The 14736-nt window shown below is 46.6% G+C and overlaps 2 protein-coding genes across 4 annotated transcripts in view; one reads left to right on the top strand and one right to left on the bottom strand.

Moving 5' to 3' along the window:
• The window catches only part of ecm2 (extracellular matrix protein 2, female organ and adipocyte specific), a 29661-nt gene extending 15592 nt beyond the window's left edge, over positions 1-14069 (bottom strand). The window contains exons 1-4 of one of the 3 annotated variants that reach the window (XM_078283857.1): positions 13937-14069; positions 12479-12640; positions 4868-5056; positions 1642-2421 (exon numbers count right to left, since the gene is read on the bottom strand). In XM_078283857.1, the coding sequence (XP_078139983.1) occupies positions 1642-2421; positions 4868-5056; positions 12479-12640; positions 13937-14069 (1264 nt within the window). Of the gene's footprint in view, positions 1-1641; positions 2461-4867; positions 5057-12478; positions 12641-13936 lie in introns of all 3 variants that reach the window. The other 2 variants (XM_078283855.1, XM_078283858.1) reach the window with 2 other exon arrangements.
• Positions 1-14736, top strand: part of cenpp (centromere protein P) — a 130719-nt gene that overhangs the window by 106798 nt on the left and 9185 nt on the right. The gene's annotated exons all lie outside the window — the stretch shown is intronic.

Consider the following 14736-nt stretch of genomic DNA (forward strand, 5'->3'; position numbering starts at 1 on the left):
TACAGATGAAGCTCAGCATGAGCCAGCGACCTGCAGCGACAGGCCGGCCTCAGCGCTGCTGGTTCTCCATCACACTGAAACACTGACGGGACCCTCTAATGACATGCGTGTGTGTGTGTGTGTGTGTATTTCAAGGAGGGATATGCCAAAGGATAAGTTCCAGTTACATTGTGTAACATCATGGCCAGTACAGTAGTCTTGTTCCTCTAGTCATCACAGAGGCGGGCTTCATTTATTGATTCTGACACACCAGGTGGGCGGGGCTTGACCTCTGCTCCGTCTGCTCCGGCCAAACTAAATGAGAAGCTCCTCAGGCGCTTTGGAGGAAATGTTTCTGTCCTCAGAGAGCCTGATGTGAGGAAGAGAGGAATGGTCCGCACCCTGAAGAAATAAGGTTCTCAGAGGTTCTTGGGCCATGATTAAAGGGGAACCTTGTTTTTGGTGCTCTATGGAGATTCTGCAGTTATGTCACAAATCTCCTATTAACCACATCTGTAGAACTGTGTGTTAGTTAATAAAGTGTAAATCTGTACAAGCAGCTAGAAGCAGAGAGCAGCTGAGTCAGCTTGTTGTGGTGTGGCTGTAGATCCATTCAGTAACGTTCTCAGTAAAAGTGAATAGTGTGATAAGGTGGATTTGGTTACTGTGACACAGTAAACTGTCTTGTCTTTAGCCCTAGTCTCTACTCCAAAACACTCTGAGTTGTAGCTTGAGAAGAGTCAGCTCAGTTAACCTGAACAAACTGTTAGCTAGCTAACTAGCCGGCAAACACACTGATGTTAATGTGAACACGCTAACGCTAGCTGCTACTAGCTACGTTAGCTAGTGTGCTAATCAGATGTGTTAACAACAAGACAGTGATGTTAGCTGACCAGATGCTATGGTTAGCTAGCTAACTAGCCGGCAAACACACTGATGTTAATGTGAACACGCTAACGCTAGCTGCTGCTAGCTACGTTAGCTAGTGTGCTAATCAGATGTGTTAACAACAAGACAGTGATGTTAGCTGACCAGATACTATGGTTAGCTAGCTAACAAGCTGACATTATCTAAACACTAAATCAATCAGATGGATCAGTGATGAAATGATCAGTTCAGTCAGAAACAGACAGAAATTAACCGTCTGTTCAATTCTGTTGAGACAGAAACACAGTCAGCTGTTGCTGGGTGTTACTGGGTGTTGCTGGGTGTTGCTGGGTGTTACTGGGTGTTACTGGGTGTTACTGGGTGTTACTGGGTGTTGCTGGGTGTTACTGGGTGTTGCTGGGTGTTACTGGGTGTTGCTGGGTGTTACTGGGTGTTACTGGGTGTTACTGGGTGTTGCTGGGTGTTACTGGGTGTTACTGGGTGTTGCTGGGTGTTGCTGGGTGTTACTGGGTGTTACTGGGTGTTACTGGGTGTTGCTGGGTGTTGCTGGGTGTTGCTGGGTGTTGCTGGGTGTTGCTGGGTGTTACTGGGTGTTGCTGGGTGTTGCTGGGTGTTACTGGGTGTTGCTGGGTGTTACTGGGTGTTGCTGGGTGTTACTGGGTGTTGCTGGGTGTTACTGGGTGTTGCTGGGTGTTACTGGGTGTTGCTGGGTGTTGCTCTGACTTTTTGATGCAACTTGGTCTCAGGCAGCAGAGTCACTGAAGGTTAACTTACCTTCCAGACTGAGGGACTTCAGGTCTGGGATGGACAGAGGAGGGAAGTGGTTGAGTTTGGCGTTTTCACATGTCACAGTGACATCAGAGATATCACAGCCTGGAGGGAGGCCTGCTCTGTTAGGTACCAGCACCTCCTGCTCCTCCTCCTCCTCCTCCCCTCCCACCCCCACCTCCTCCTCCTCCTCCTCCTCCTCCTCCTCCAGCTCCTCCTCCAGCTCCTCCTCCATGGCAGCAGGAGGTCTTGGTATCGGGGCAGGAAGGAGGTCAGGCTCCTCCGGCTCGTTTGGTAACATCTGAAACACGTCTCCTCTCAGCCACACCTCCTCCTCCTGCTCCTCCTCCTCCTCCTCCTCCAGATCCAGCAGTTTCTCCCTCAGCACCTCCTCCTGCCTCCTCCTCTCCTCCTCCAGCTTCCTCTCCTTCTCCCTCGCCGCTCTCTCCGCCGCCTCCCTCTGCTTTCTGTCCTCTTCCTCCTGTTTCCTCCTCTCCTCCTCCTGCCTCCTCCTCTCCTGCTCCTCCTCCATCTGCCTCCTCCACTCCTCCTCCTCTCTCTCCACCTGCAGCCTCAGCGCCTCCTCCTCATCCCTCCTCCTCTCTTCCACCAGCTTCCTCTGCCTCTCCGCCTGCTCCTTCCTCTGCCTCCTCCTCTTCCTCCTCTCCTCGTCCTTCTTCCTCAGACGCTCCTCCTCCTCGCGGTGCTCCTCCTCCTCCCGCCACAGGATGCGCTGGATCTCCTCCTGGGTCAGCGGGGTCACGGGCTCGCCGGGGTCGTTGGGAACTGGGGAGTCACCAGAGAGGTCAAGGCTGAGGTCGGGGACTGGAGGGGGGGGGGGGGGGGGCAGCCAATCGGAGGAGGAGGAGGAGGTGGGGGGAGGAGAGAGGAGAGAAAAAGATAACAGCGAAGGATAAAAGTAGAAAGAGGATGGAGAGAGAGGGAAGGAGGAGAGGAGAGACAGACAGGTAGGGAAGGAGGAGAGGATAGAAACAAAGGAGAGAGCAAGAAAGGACGGGAAAAAATCAAGAATACAAAAGAGGTAGAGAGATATGGGATGGAGAGAGAGATGGATTGATACAGACAGACAGACAGACAGACAGCTGTGTGTTAGTGTTGTAGACAGACAGACACCCAGATTTACCCAGAGAGACAGACAGGCTGGTTAACACTACAGACTAGACACTGACTAACTGCTGCAGCAAGCCGATCTAGACTAGATCAGTGTTAATGATAAATGATCAATGCATACATATTGTCACAGTGAGGTAAAGTTGGTCTTTCTGCAGATATTATCATTTAACATGGAGGCCAATAAGGAGTTGATACAAATTGCATTTTAATTGCAATATTCTGTCAAATAATCACAATTAGATTTTTTGTCAATATCTTTCAGCCTGAATAAGGAGTCAGCACTAGAAGCTGACAGTCTGCTGTTTGGTCTCATTCTTCACCTGTCAATCAAACAGTGTGGGCGGAGCTTGGATTTCCTGTTGCTGCAGTTTGAGTTTCTCTTCTCTCTGTTCAGCCATGGTGGCTCTCACTGCTCATGCTAACTACCCACTTCTTCTTCTTCTGTTGATTCCAAACAAACCGGAAACGTAAAACGCATCACTTCCTGTGCAGCAGACTCCGGCTGTTTAGAACCGACAGAGGAGAAGCTTCATGACCTGATGCAGGCTGGATCGCTGCTGTGTTGGAGCAGTCAGAACTTATATTAGACTGGAAATGAGTTACAGACCAACTTTAACTCACTGTTACAATTCTTATTCTGTGGACTGTATATTCCTTCTTAATAAACTCCATACAAAGACACACTTTATGCACAGTGTATGTATACAGTAGATAGGTCGGTGCTTCTGATTATCATTGCTATTGGGTTAATGCTATTTCCCTACACAGACTCTAAATAACTGATTTTCAGTGGTTTTGTCCTTCCCAGCCTCCATACATGCACATGTCTGTCCAGTGTATGAGGCTGAGCATAAAGGATGGGACAGGGTTCAGGTCAGTTTACTGCCAATTCAGGGAACAAATGTCCTTCAGAATTTGCCGACTACATGTTGTGTATTCAGCTGAAGGTTCAGTAAACAGTTTGATGGGGTTGAATTGACAGTAAAGTGAGACCAATCCTGGACGTGTTGAAAAGAACACATGGTTTCTCCTATCTAGTCACACACAGACGTGTTAAAAACCTTCACAACATGTGTGTTGAATACTGACCCAAATGTGACGAACACATTTTTAAAAGCCATGATGGACAGGAGGCAACATGCTGCGGCCTCACAGCCGGGCAGAGTCACTAATACATGAAGAGTTTCCTTCCAACATGAGATCTCTACCATTTCAGAAGATTGACTCCTACCCTGACAACAGGATTGCTGGTAGCAGAGGTGGGGACTCGAGTCACATGACTTGGGTTTGACATGGGCTTGAGACTTGACTTGACTTGGGTTCTGGTGACTTGGGACTTGACTCTGACTTGTACTTTGATGACTTGAAAAGGTTTCTTAAGTCTTGACTTGAGATCTTGTGTTTGTGTAAATGACTTAGATTGAAAGTGATGAGATTTGTTCCGGCGGACGACTGAATTTAAATTCTGTTTTCTGAATTTGTATGGAATGATTGAATTTATTGAAGTTGAAACTGATTATAGAAATCAAACTCATGATGCTCTTACCGAGTTTTTATCCTATTAAAACCATATTGCATTGAAAAGTCCTAGATATTTAGTTTTCTTTAAGATATTAAATTGATACTGGACTCTTGATTTGTTCTGACTTGACTTGCTGTTCTACATTTAGACTTGGGACTTGACTTTAATGACTTCGACTTGACTTGGTGATCTACATTTAGACTTGGGACTTGTGCCTCAAGACTTGAGACTGACTTGGGACTCGAGCAAAGTTGACTTGGTCACACGTCTGGCTGGTATGAAAGTGAATCACATTATGGGTTACTATTAAAGTTAGGAGTCATCTTAAGACCTTTTGATTATAAAATAGTTCAGTTTTTCAGGATGAATCATCTGTGAATTAAAATACTAAATTAAAATCACTATTAAAATACTGAATTAAAACAGTGAATTTCAGGTAGAAAAGTCTTTCCAAACTAGATATAAATGATTCAGGTGAAGTGTTGGAATGAAACTGGTTATGATTGTCGGCAACTTTGCCCGTCTCTGTTGCCTCTGAATGTTGCACCATGGCGTTGCCACATGTTGTGTTTCTACCTGGCTCCATGCAGACTGGGCAGCACTCCCCGGCGGGGGTGAAGGGGAAGTGGCAGTGCATTATGGGACAGGTGAGCTCGTCACAAACCACCCGACCTCCGGTGCACAGGCAGGTCACACAGGGCTTTGGAGACCAGACGGCCCGGTCGAACATGGTCAGACCCTGGTACACACACTGGCCCTGCTTACCTGAAACAACACACACCATCGCAATTAGTTCATTAGTTAGAATTAATGAATCCTAATTAAACAGACCAGACCAGATGGCCTTGACAGACATCTTCAGGTTCAGGTTCAGGTCTTCATTGTCCTACAAGGCCACGTAATACAGTACAAATACAAAAGAGTCCTACAATAAAGAGTCCTTAAAACAAAAATAAAGTGGAAAGTAGTGGAAACAGAAGCTCCATACTTCAGTCCCGTACAGAACATATTCCACAGTGGACAAGAAGGAACATACAGACTCACACAAAACACTAAATGAAGTCACAAAAACTAACAGACACGCCCAGATCTGTCCGGTCCGGTCCGACCCATCCAGACTCTACTTTCTGGGAACTTTATTTCTCAAAGAAGGTTTAACAGAGCTCCATCGTGCTTCACATCCATACAGATCCACACATTCACACTGGGAGCTGAACAGACACAGTATTATGTATAGAGACAGGGCGCTCTGTCAGTTGTCGTCAGTGAAACTGGACGATCGCCGCACCTTTGTGTGCAAATCATAAAGAAAATCCACCAATCAGACTTTTAGGTTTACGCAGCAGAACTTTGTTATTTTACGACGACTGAACTTGGAGACAACAGCAGCGTTTCATATATATATATGTAATACATTTGAAATAATTGAATAACATGATATTCTCAGATATATAATGGACAGCTCCCTGCTGTGGACTGCATGATGACATCACTGCTGACAGCTGACAGATGCATGATGGGAGCCGTAAACCAGATTTGTCTTGAATGTGGTAATCTCACAGTTTGGTGAAGCAGTGGATGGAGCTGCGTTCAGCACCAGTAAGAGGAAAAAAGACAACAGTGTCCTTTGGAATACATTTTAACTCCATGTTGTTAACAATTCAGCGGTTTTTGTAACTATGAAATGCAAATGACTGTATGCACGTCAGAACTTAGATACGGACGACCCCATTCAAACAGACAGGAGTCTTGTCTTGTTCCCAAGATGGATCTGGAGTGAAGCCACTTTCCTTAAAGGGACTTTGGTCCAGCCACCAGCTGAGCAGCTCCACTGCTTCACAAAGGAAAACAACTGCAGTTTAATGGACGGGGATCTAGGGATTCAAACCGGCAACCTCTGGCTCACACCTCCAGCCTGTCATCAGGGGCAGCAGCAGGCTCTGCTGCAGTAATTGCTGTGTGTGTCTAGTCGAGTCTAAAGCCGCCCGGCCTGTACTTTCCTGTCAGAAACAGACAAAGCAGTGATTTGTAGTGTTTCCAGCCTCCCTCCGCATTAACTCTGCCTTTCAACAAGCCAGGCTTCCACTGGCAGTGAGTCAGTAGGAAAGACTGTAAACCACCGCAGTGCCGCAGGAAGAGCCCCTTCTATCTGCTCTAATTCTGTCCTCTCTGTCATCTGTCCTTTCTAATGCTATGCTGTCCGTCTTGTCTATAGGAACACAGGTAGTTAAGAGGCTCAGGTTATTTCTCCTAAATATCGTCTCTCTGTTGTACCTGTCCTGTCTGCTGTCACCCTGTCATCTCCACCTGAACACAGATACTTTACAGCTTTACTTTTCTCTGTAAAATATCGTCTTGCTATTGCAGTGTCTCGCTTCGCTGTCAGGCGACTTGTCATTACGTTACCGTACAGTCGGTTTGTCTGAACGCACGGGTTGGTCATACTGTTGTATCTTCAGCAGTGGGATTTGTGTGTTTTTTTTTGTGTGTGATGATTGTCTCCAGGTTTAAAATCTTGATGTCTGCTGAACATCATCTGTAGACTCACACTTCAGCACTGGGAACTCCAGGAACCAGAGGAACGTTGGCCGGGGCGGGCCGTGGTCGCCTCGGTTCCTCGTTTGTATCCATAGAAAAGTTAATAAGTAGAATAGTAAAGTAACGTTACTGAATGGATCTAAAGTTGGTTGTAGCTGAACTATTGGACGCCGCTGCGTATCAGCAGCCAATCACAAGCTAATGTTGCTTTTTGCCCCGCCAAGTTTGGTCACATTGTTGTCAAATCCCAAACAGCGTCTGCCAGCTGTCTGTCTGTCTGTCTGTCTGTCTGTCTGTCTGTCTGTCTGCCAGCTGTCTGTCTGCCAGCTGTCTGTCTGTCTGTCTGTCTGTCTGTCTGTCTGTCTGCCAGCTGTCTGTCTGCCAGCTGTCTGTCTGTCTGTCTGTCTGTCTGTCTGCCAGCTGTCTGTCTGCCAGCTGTCTGTCTGTCTGTCTGTCTGTCTGTCTGTCTGTCTGTCTGCCAGCTGTCTGTCTGCCAGCTGTCTGTCTGTCTGTCTGTCTGTCTGTCTGCCAGCTGCCTGTCTGTCTGTCTGTCTGTCTGTCTGTCTGCCAGCTGTCTGTCTGTCTGTCTGTCTGTCTGTCTGTCTGTCTGCCAGCTGTCTGTCTGCCAGCTGTCTGTCTGTCTGTCTGTCTGTCTGTCTGTCTGCCAGCTGTCTGTCTGTCTGTCTGTCTTCTCCAAATTATCTGAATGGACTGAGAGGCCATTCCCACTCCATACTGTAGCTGGTAAACATAAGCTGGCTTCCATAAAATATTGGATAACATTGCTGGCGGCCATCTTGGAGGTCCTCAGCTCTGTGAACAGCTGACTGTGTTTCTGTCTCAACAGAACTGAACAGACGGTTAATTTCTGTCTGTTTCTGACTGAACTGATCATTTCATCACTGATCCATCTGATTGATTTAGTGTTTAGATAATGTCAGCTTGTTAGCTAGCTAACCATAGTATCTGGTCAGCTAACATCACTGTCTTGTTGTTAACACATCTGATTAGCACGCTAGCTAACGTATTAGAGTAGAGTAGAGACTAGGGCTAAAGACAAGACAGTTTACTGTGTCACAGTAACCAAATCCACCTTATCACACTATTCACTTTTACTGAGAACGTTACTGAATGGATCTACAGCCACACCACAACAAGCTGACTCAGCTGCTCTCTGCTTCTAGCTGCTTGTCTCTCTAACATTCACAAACCAGCGTGTTGCCATGGTGATGAACATGCCTTTTACTTCCACATAAACATTAGTAGATGGAAATTTTCCTCTCCAGTGTCTCAAAGCACAGAACAAGTCAGGCTTCTCAGTACAAGTCATGTTGTTTCCACTTCCATAACCATTTATTTTCTATAACATCTCTCTTCCATTATCGTTGTCAGGTGACTTGTTGTTACTCTGCTGTACAGCTTGTCTGCTGGCGAGCCTCTGCACACACGGGTCCCGTCATGTTCCCACAGAAAAGATGGAGAACAACAAGTTAGGCTGCGTTCAGTCCTGTTGTTTTCCCTTGTGTGCGTGTTGGAATGCGATGATTTGTCATTACATTACTATCCTGTAATAATAAACAGGCTGATTGCAGAGCGCCGGCCAGGCCTCAGAGCCGAGCCGCGTTACGTGGAAAAGTCCTGATTCTGTCTCCGACTGGCGTCCATGTTGGAGTTTGATGATTTCCTGAGGTTTCACAGGAGGTTTCATTTCTCTTCTCCAGTTCCTCCAGTGCAGGACAGACATCAGGACACCAGTAACATCAGCTGATATTCATTTGAATGTGTTTCTTGGCTTAATATTATCAGCTGATATTAGGCATATTAGGTGTTGCTCCTCTCTCTCTCTCTCTCTCTCTCTCTCTCTCTCTCTCTCAGCAGTGATCCAGCCTGCATCAGTTCATGAAGCTTCTCCTCTGTCTGTTCTAAACAGCCAGAGTCTGGTAGCTCTTTACTGGGAAAATCCTCTGCTGCACAGGAAGTGATGCGTTTTACGTTTCCGGTTTGTTTGGAATCAACAGAAGAAGAAGAAGGAGTGGGTAGTTAGCATGAGCAGCGATAGCCACCAGACAGAGAGAAGAGAAACTCAAACTGCAGCAACAGAAAACCCAAGGAAAGAGACAGAACCTGGGCTTTCATCACAAAACCTTTAGCTGCAGTTTAGTTGCTGATGTTCCTTGTTACAACATTAGTATGTGATCCAGTCTGTCTGTCTGTCTGTCTGTCTGTCTGTCTGTCTGCCTGTCTGCCTGTCTGTCTGCCTGTCTGTCTGCCTGTCTGTCTGCCTGCCTGTCTGCCTGTCTGTCTGTCTGCCTGTCTGTCTGTCTGCCTGTCTGTCTGTCTACATCTGGTTTCAATAGGAGTTTTAACAGCAGGCCTCTGGGTCTGGTTCAGCTTTACAGCTCCAATTACCATCAGACTTTCATCAGAAACTCCACAAGTAAAATATGCAAGGCTGGCCTGAGTCCTCACCACACACACACACACACACACACACACACACACACTCAAACACACACTGTATACGTACATATGTGACCAAATGCCATGAACCCAGGCTCATTTAACTTCACAGGAAACCCATTTCGCTTCTGATAAAATTTGGTTAAAATGCACTTTTTTGATTGAAAAATGAATATTGACCTCTATTATGTAATATACCACTTAAAAGCTCTGAATGCAAAGATCAGTATGAAATACACACTGTGGCTGTTTTGGGTCAGATAAACATACAAATACACAGACGCTGCACATGTTTACACACTCTCAAGCACATTTTGAAATACTGAAGCGTGATACTTGTGGTCGGAATAGCTCATGTTTTTTCTGTTCAAATGGGTTTATTGTTTTGGTAAACTATTCAGATTTGCTGCACAATTAAAATATTTAAAATGTCCTGTATGATCTGAGGCCAAACACGCTGACACAGTGCGATATAGAGATGATATTAATGACATGATTTAACCCGCAGAGCATTTAATGAGGCAGGAAAAAATGTTTCAGCCCAGAAACTATGAGCACTCTAAAAAAAACCTCTAAAAAACACTTAAGTAACACATGATGTGCAATCCTGAACGCACACATATGTGTTGAGAAATGAAATGAGACGTTAGATAAATGTTAATGCCAACGCCAGCCATCAAGCCGTGTGTCCACCAGGAACCTGTCTTCTCATTATTCCCAATACTTTCAAAAGAGCTGTCTGTCCTAATATTAAGTTTTAAAAAGACCAACTTAAGTGCCTTGCAACAATACTTAACATACAAGACTTAAAGACCAACTTTAACTCTCTGGAACAATACTGTAGATAGACTTGACAGCCAGTGAACCGTCCAGCTGTCCCAGTCAGACCAACACACTGGGACCGCTTCCCACTGAGAAACCACAACAAACACACAGTCCAGGCCCATTCACATCTGCAGCGATAACTATGAAGAAAACTATAAACTATAATGACACATTGTTGCTCAAGCATTCACACCACATCGATATCTGTGATCAGTTCCTCAGCAGATGAAGCACTGCAGTGAGCTTCTGAATGCTCCGCCCCCTTCTTTCTTACAACTTTAATTTGATTGGTTGAAAATGTTTTGTTGTTGTCTTTGATCCTCAAAGAAATCGCTCTGAGATCGAACCAAAAACATAGTTATGTGGTCTGACTCACCTGGGATAACGTTGTAGTGGTCTAACTGACCTGGGATAACGTTGTAGTGGTCTAACTGACCTGGGATAACGTTGTAGTGGTCTAACTCACCTGGGATAACGTTGTAGTGGTCTAACTGACCTGGGATAACGTTGTAGTGGTCTAACTCACCTGGGATAACGTTGTAGTGGTCTAACCTGGGATAATGTTGTAGCGATCTAACTGACCTGGGATAACGTTGTAGTGGTCTAACCTGGGATAACGTTGTAGCGGTCTGACTCACCTGGGATAACGTTGTAGCGGTCTAACCTGGGATAACGTTGTAGCGGTCTGACTCACCTGGGATAACGTTGTAGCGGTCTAACCTGGGATAACGTTGTAGCGGTCTGACTCACCTGGGATAACGTTGTAGCGGTCTAACCTGGGATAACGTTGTAGCGGTCTGACTCACCTGGGATAACGTTGTAGCGGTCTAACCTGGGATAACGTTGTAGCGGTCTGACTCACCTGGGATAACGTTGTAGCGGTCTAACCTGGGATAACGTTGTAGCGGTCTAACCTGGGATAACGTTGTAGCGATCTAACTGACCTGGGATAACGTTGTAGCGGTCTAAATGACCTGGGATAACGTTGTAGTGGTCTAACCTGGGATAACGTTGTAGCGATCTAACTGACCTGGGATAACGTTGTAGCAGTCTAAATGACCTGGGATAATGTTGTAGCGGTCTAACTGACCTGGGATAACATTGTAGCGGTCTAACCTGGGATAACGTTGTAGCGGTCTAACTGACCTGGGATAACGTTGTAGCGGTCTAACCTGGGATAGCGTTGTAGCAGTCTAACCTGGGATAACGTTGTAGCGGTCTGACTCACCTGGGATAACGTTGTAGCGGTCTAACCTAGGATAACGTTGTAGCGGTCTAACCTGGGATAGTGTTGTAGCGGTCTAACCTGGGATAGCGTTGTAGCGGTCTAACCTGGGATAACGTTGTAGCGGTCTAACCTGGGATAACATTGTAGCGGTCTGACTCACCTGGGATAATGTTGTAGCGGTCTAACCTGGGATAACGTTGTAGCGGTCTAACCTGGGATAACGTTGTAGCGGTCTAACTGACCTGGGATAACGTTGTAGCGGTCTGACTCACCTGGGATAACGTTGTAGCGGTCTGACTCACCTGGGATAACGTTGTAGCAGTCTAACCTGGGATAACGTTGTAGCGGTCTAACCTGGGATAACGTTGTAGCGGTCTAACCTGGGATAACGTTGTAGCGGTCTAACCTGGGATAACGTTGTAGCGGTCTGACTCACCTGGGATAACGTTGTAGCGGTCTAACCTGGGATAACGTTGTAGCGGTCTGACTCACCTGGGATAACGTTGTAGCGGTCTAACCTGGGATAACGTTGTAGCGGTCTGACTCACCTGGGATAACGTTGTAGCGGTCTAACCTGGGATAACGTTGTAGCGGTCTGACTCACCTGGGATAGCGTTGTAGCGGTCTAACCTGGGATAACGTTGTAGCGGTCTAACCTGGGATAACATTGTAGCGGTCTGACTCACCTGGGATAGCGTTGTAGCTCGTCTAACCTGGGATAGCGTTGTAGCGGTCTAACCTGGGATAGCGTTGTAGCGGTCTGACTCACCTGGGATAACGTTGTAGCGGTCTAACTAACCTGGGATAACGTTGTAGCAGTCCGATTCACCTGGGATAACGTAGCGGTCTAACCTGGGATAGCGTTGTAGCGGTCTGACTCACCTGGGATAACGTTGTAGCGGTCTAACCTGGGATAGCGTTGTAGCAGTCCGATTCACCTGGGATAACGTTGTAGCGGTCTAACCTGGGATAGCGTTGTAGCGGTCTAACCTGGGATAACGTTGTAGCGGTCTAACCTGGGATAACGTTGTAGCGGTCTGACTCACCTGGGATAGCGTTGTAGCGGTCTGACTCACCTGGGATAACGTTGTAGCGGTCTGACTCACCTGGGATAGCGTTGTAGCGGTCTGACTCACCTGGGATAACGTTGTAGCTAGAGTGCTGCTCTGCCAGGTTCTTGTAGGACTCGAGGAACACAGCCTTCCCTTGGTTCTCTCCTGGACTGACTGGGACGCTCGGACCAGGAACCAGTCTGATCTTCAGCGGTCTGGAGCGCTCCCCTCTGGCTCGGCCCTGACCTGCAACACATACACGCTTTAAGTTTCATGTTAATTTACCATTTACATAAAAATGCATTGGAATCCTTCATCACGAGCCTCACGTCATTCAGGCTAAAAACACATAAGAGACGGGGCAAAAAGAACAAGGACACACAAGAAGCAGGACAAAAAACATTGTCATCAAAGTGCAACAAAAGGACAAAGACACAAGAAACAAGATAAAAGCATAATGAAACAAAACATATGCACCGGTACATGCGTTGTCATCGTAGCAGACGTGGCCGGTGCATGCTGTACACAAGAGACAAACTAGGAAACAATAGAAACGACAGCGCAGCTCGTGAGACGGTGCCATGGTACAGCGCCATCTTGGATCACACTCATATTAATATCTTTTATAAACGTCTATCTTGTAACTTCCTAACCTTTATACATCCTGGGAGTTTTTCCTGAGGAAGCCTGAGTGTGTGAGGGAAGGAAGAGTGTTACGCACTCTCTTTCCCCATCCAGATTTCCCCAGTCCATCTGGGGATTTGAACCAACAACCATCCAGTGCTTAGAGCATTTCTGCAGTGTCTGGTTTAACTGTAGCAGTGGAACCAGCCTCAGACTGTCTGAAAACAGACACGACACAGAAATCAGGCGGTGTACTCGTGGCATTGTGGGTTTGAGTCCGTCTCACACCTTGAGACCCAACAATGAAAGTTTCTTCAGTTTTGTTCAGAACCAGAAACTGACTTTAATCCACCGGATAAGACTCACTGGCCACTCTCAGTGTGTTAAGATGAGGAAGTTAGGGGGGAAATTAGGTCATTGCAGCAGCAAAGAATAGATCAAAATACAGCAAATAAAACATATGACTCGACAGATTTACAGTACAGATCTACAGATGTACAGTCCAGTGCAAGAGCATACATGTAGCGTGTGTAAATGTGCATTGTTGGATTTTCACATTATCAGATTTACCAAAAAACCAAACTGTGGAGCCTCCGGGTTCCTCCTCCAGAAAATGTCAAGATTCAGCAACCTTACTTCCTGCATTCTGGTGACTTTGCATGTATGAACTAACAATGAAAATATAGTACAGATCTTCGTTTCCCAGAATGCCCACGGTGCTTCTGATGCTGATGCTGCTGGCGACAGACATCGTGTCGTTTCAACTCAACACTCGACACTCACAAATCAAATCGACAAACCTCGCAGAAGACGAACCCTTCCCTTTTAAAACTTTCAGTGAGGAAGGTGAATTCGTCTTTCCACAACGAATGAAACTTGCAACTTTTTTAAATGAAGAAGTAAGAATCGGAGTCCTACCCTGTCCGGCCCTCCTCCTCTTCCCCCGGCGGGCGTCTCCTTCCCGGTTGCGAGGTTTGGTCCTGGCCCGGGCGTCCGGCAGCGTCAGGACCAGCAGCAGCCACAGACCGGCCAGCACCAGCCACCACCTCATCCCTGCACAGAGCGCAGCACAGACTCAGCCTCAGACTCAGAGCAGGATCCTTCACTGGATCCTTCACTGGATCCTTCACTGGATCCTTCACTGGATCCTTCACTGGATCCTTCACTGGATCCTTCACTGGATCCTCAGGAGAAGTCCAGCAGGTTTAGTGGACAAGCTGCGATATCTCCCAGAAAACAAGAACGAGTCAAATGTTCAGAAACGCTGAAATCCTGAAAACAAAACATGTTTCATGCATTTCAAGTTTTTTATCAGCACTTTCCCTAATTTCTATTTCATTTTTCCACACACTTTTCTGTCAGATGTGAGGACTGAAAATGTGCTGAATAGATCCAGAAGCCACCAGCCAAAATGACAGATTACCTGCAGCGGCTCCACAGACAGAAAGAGCCGTCATTCCTGCCGCTGGCCCTCATATACCCTCTGCTGGGGTCGTAATGGCTGGTTCCCCTGTGTGTGTGTGTGTGTGTGTGTGTAATGACTAGTCTATAGGCAGCAGTCCTGTCATTATTAAAGCAGAGATCTGACACTAACACACACCTTTACACACCTGATAGTTTGCCCTCAGTCTGATTCCAGTCAGAATAGAGCAGATTGCAGCACCTTCCATATCAGGCTAAATAATAGTAATAAATGCAGTGTAGCTATGCCCCGGTGC

The sequence above is a fragment of the Centroberyx gerrardi genome, chromosome 5, assembly GCF_048128805.1.
Source record: "Centroberyx gerrardi isolate f3 chromosome 5, fCenGer3.hap1.cur.20231027, whole genome shotgun sequence".
NCBI classification, from domain to species: domain Eukaryota; kingdom Metazoa; phylum Chordata; class Actinopteri; order Beryciformes; family Berycidae; genus Centroberyx; species Centroberyx gerrardi.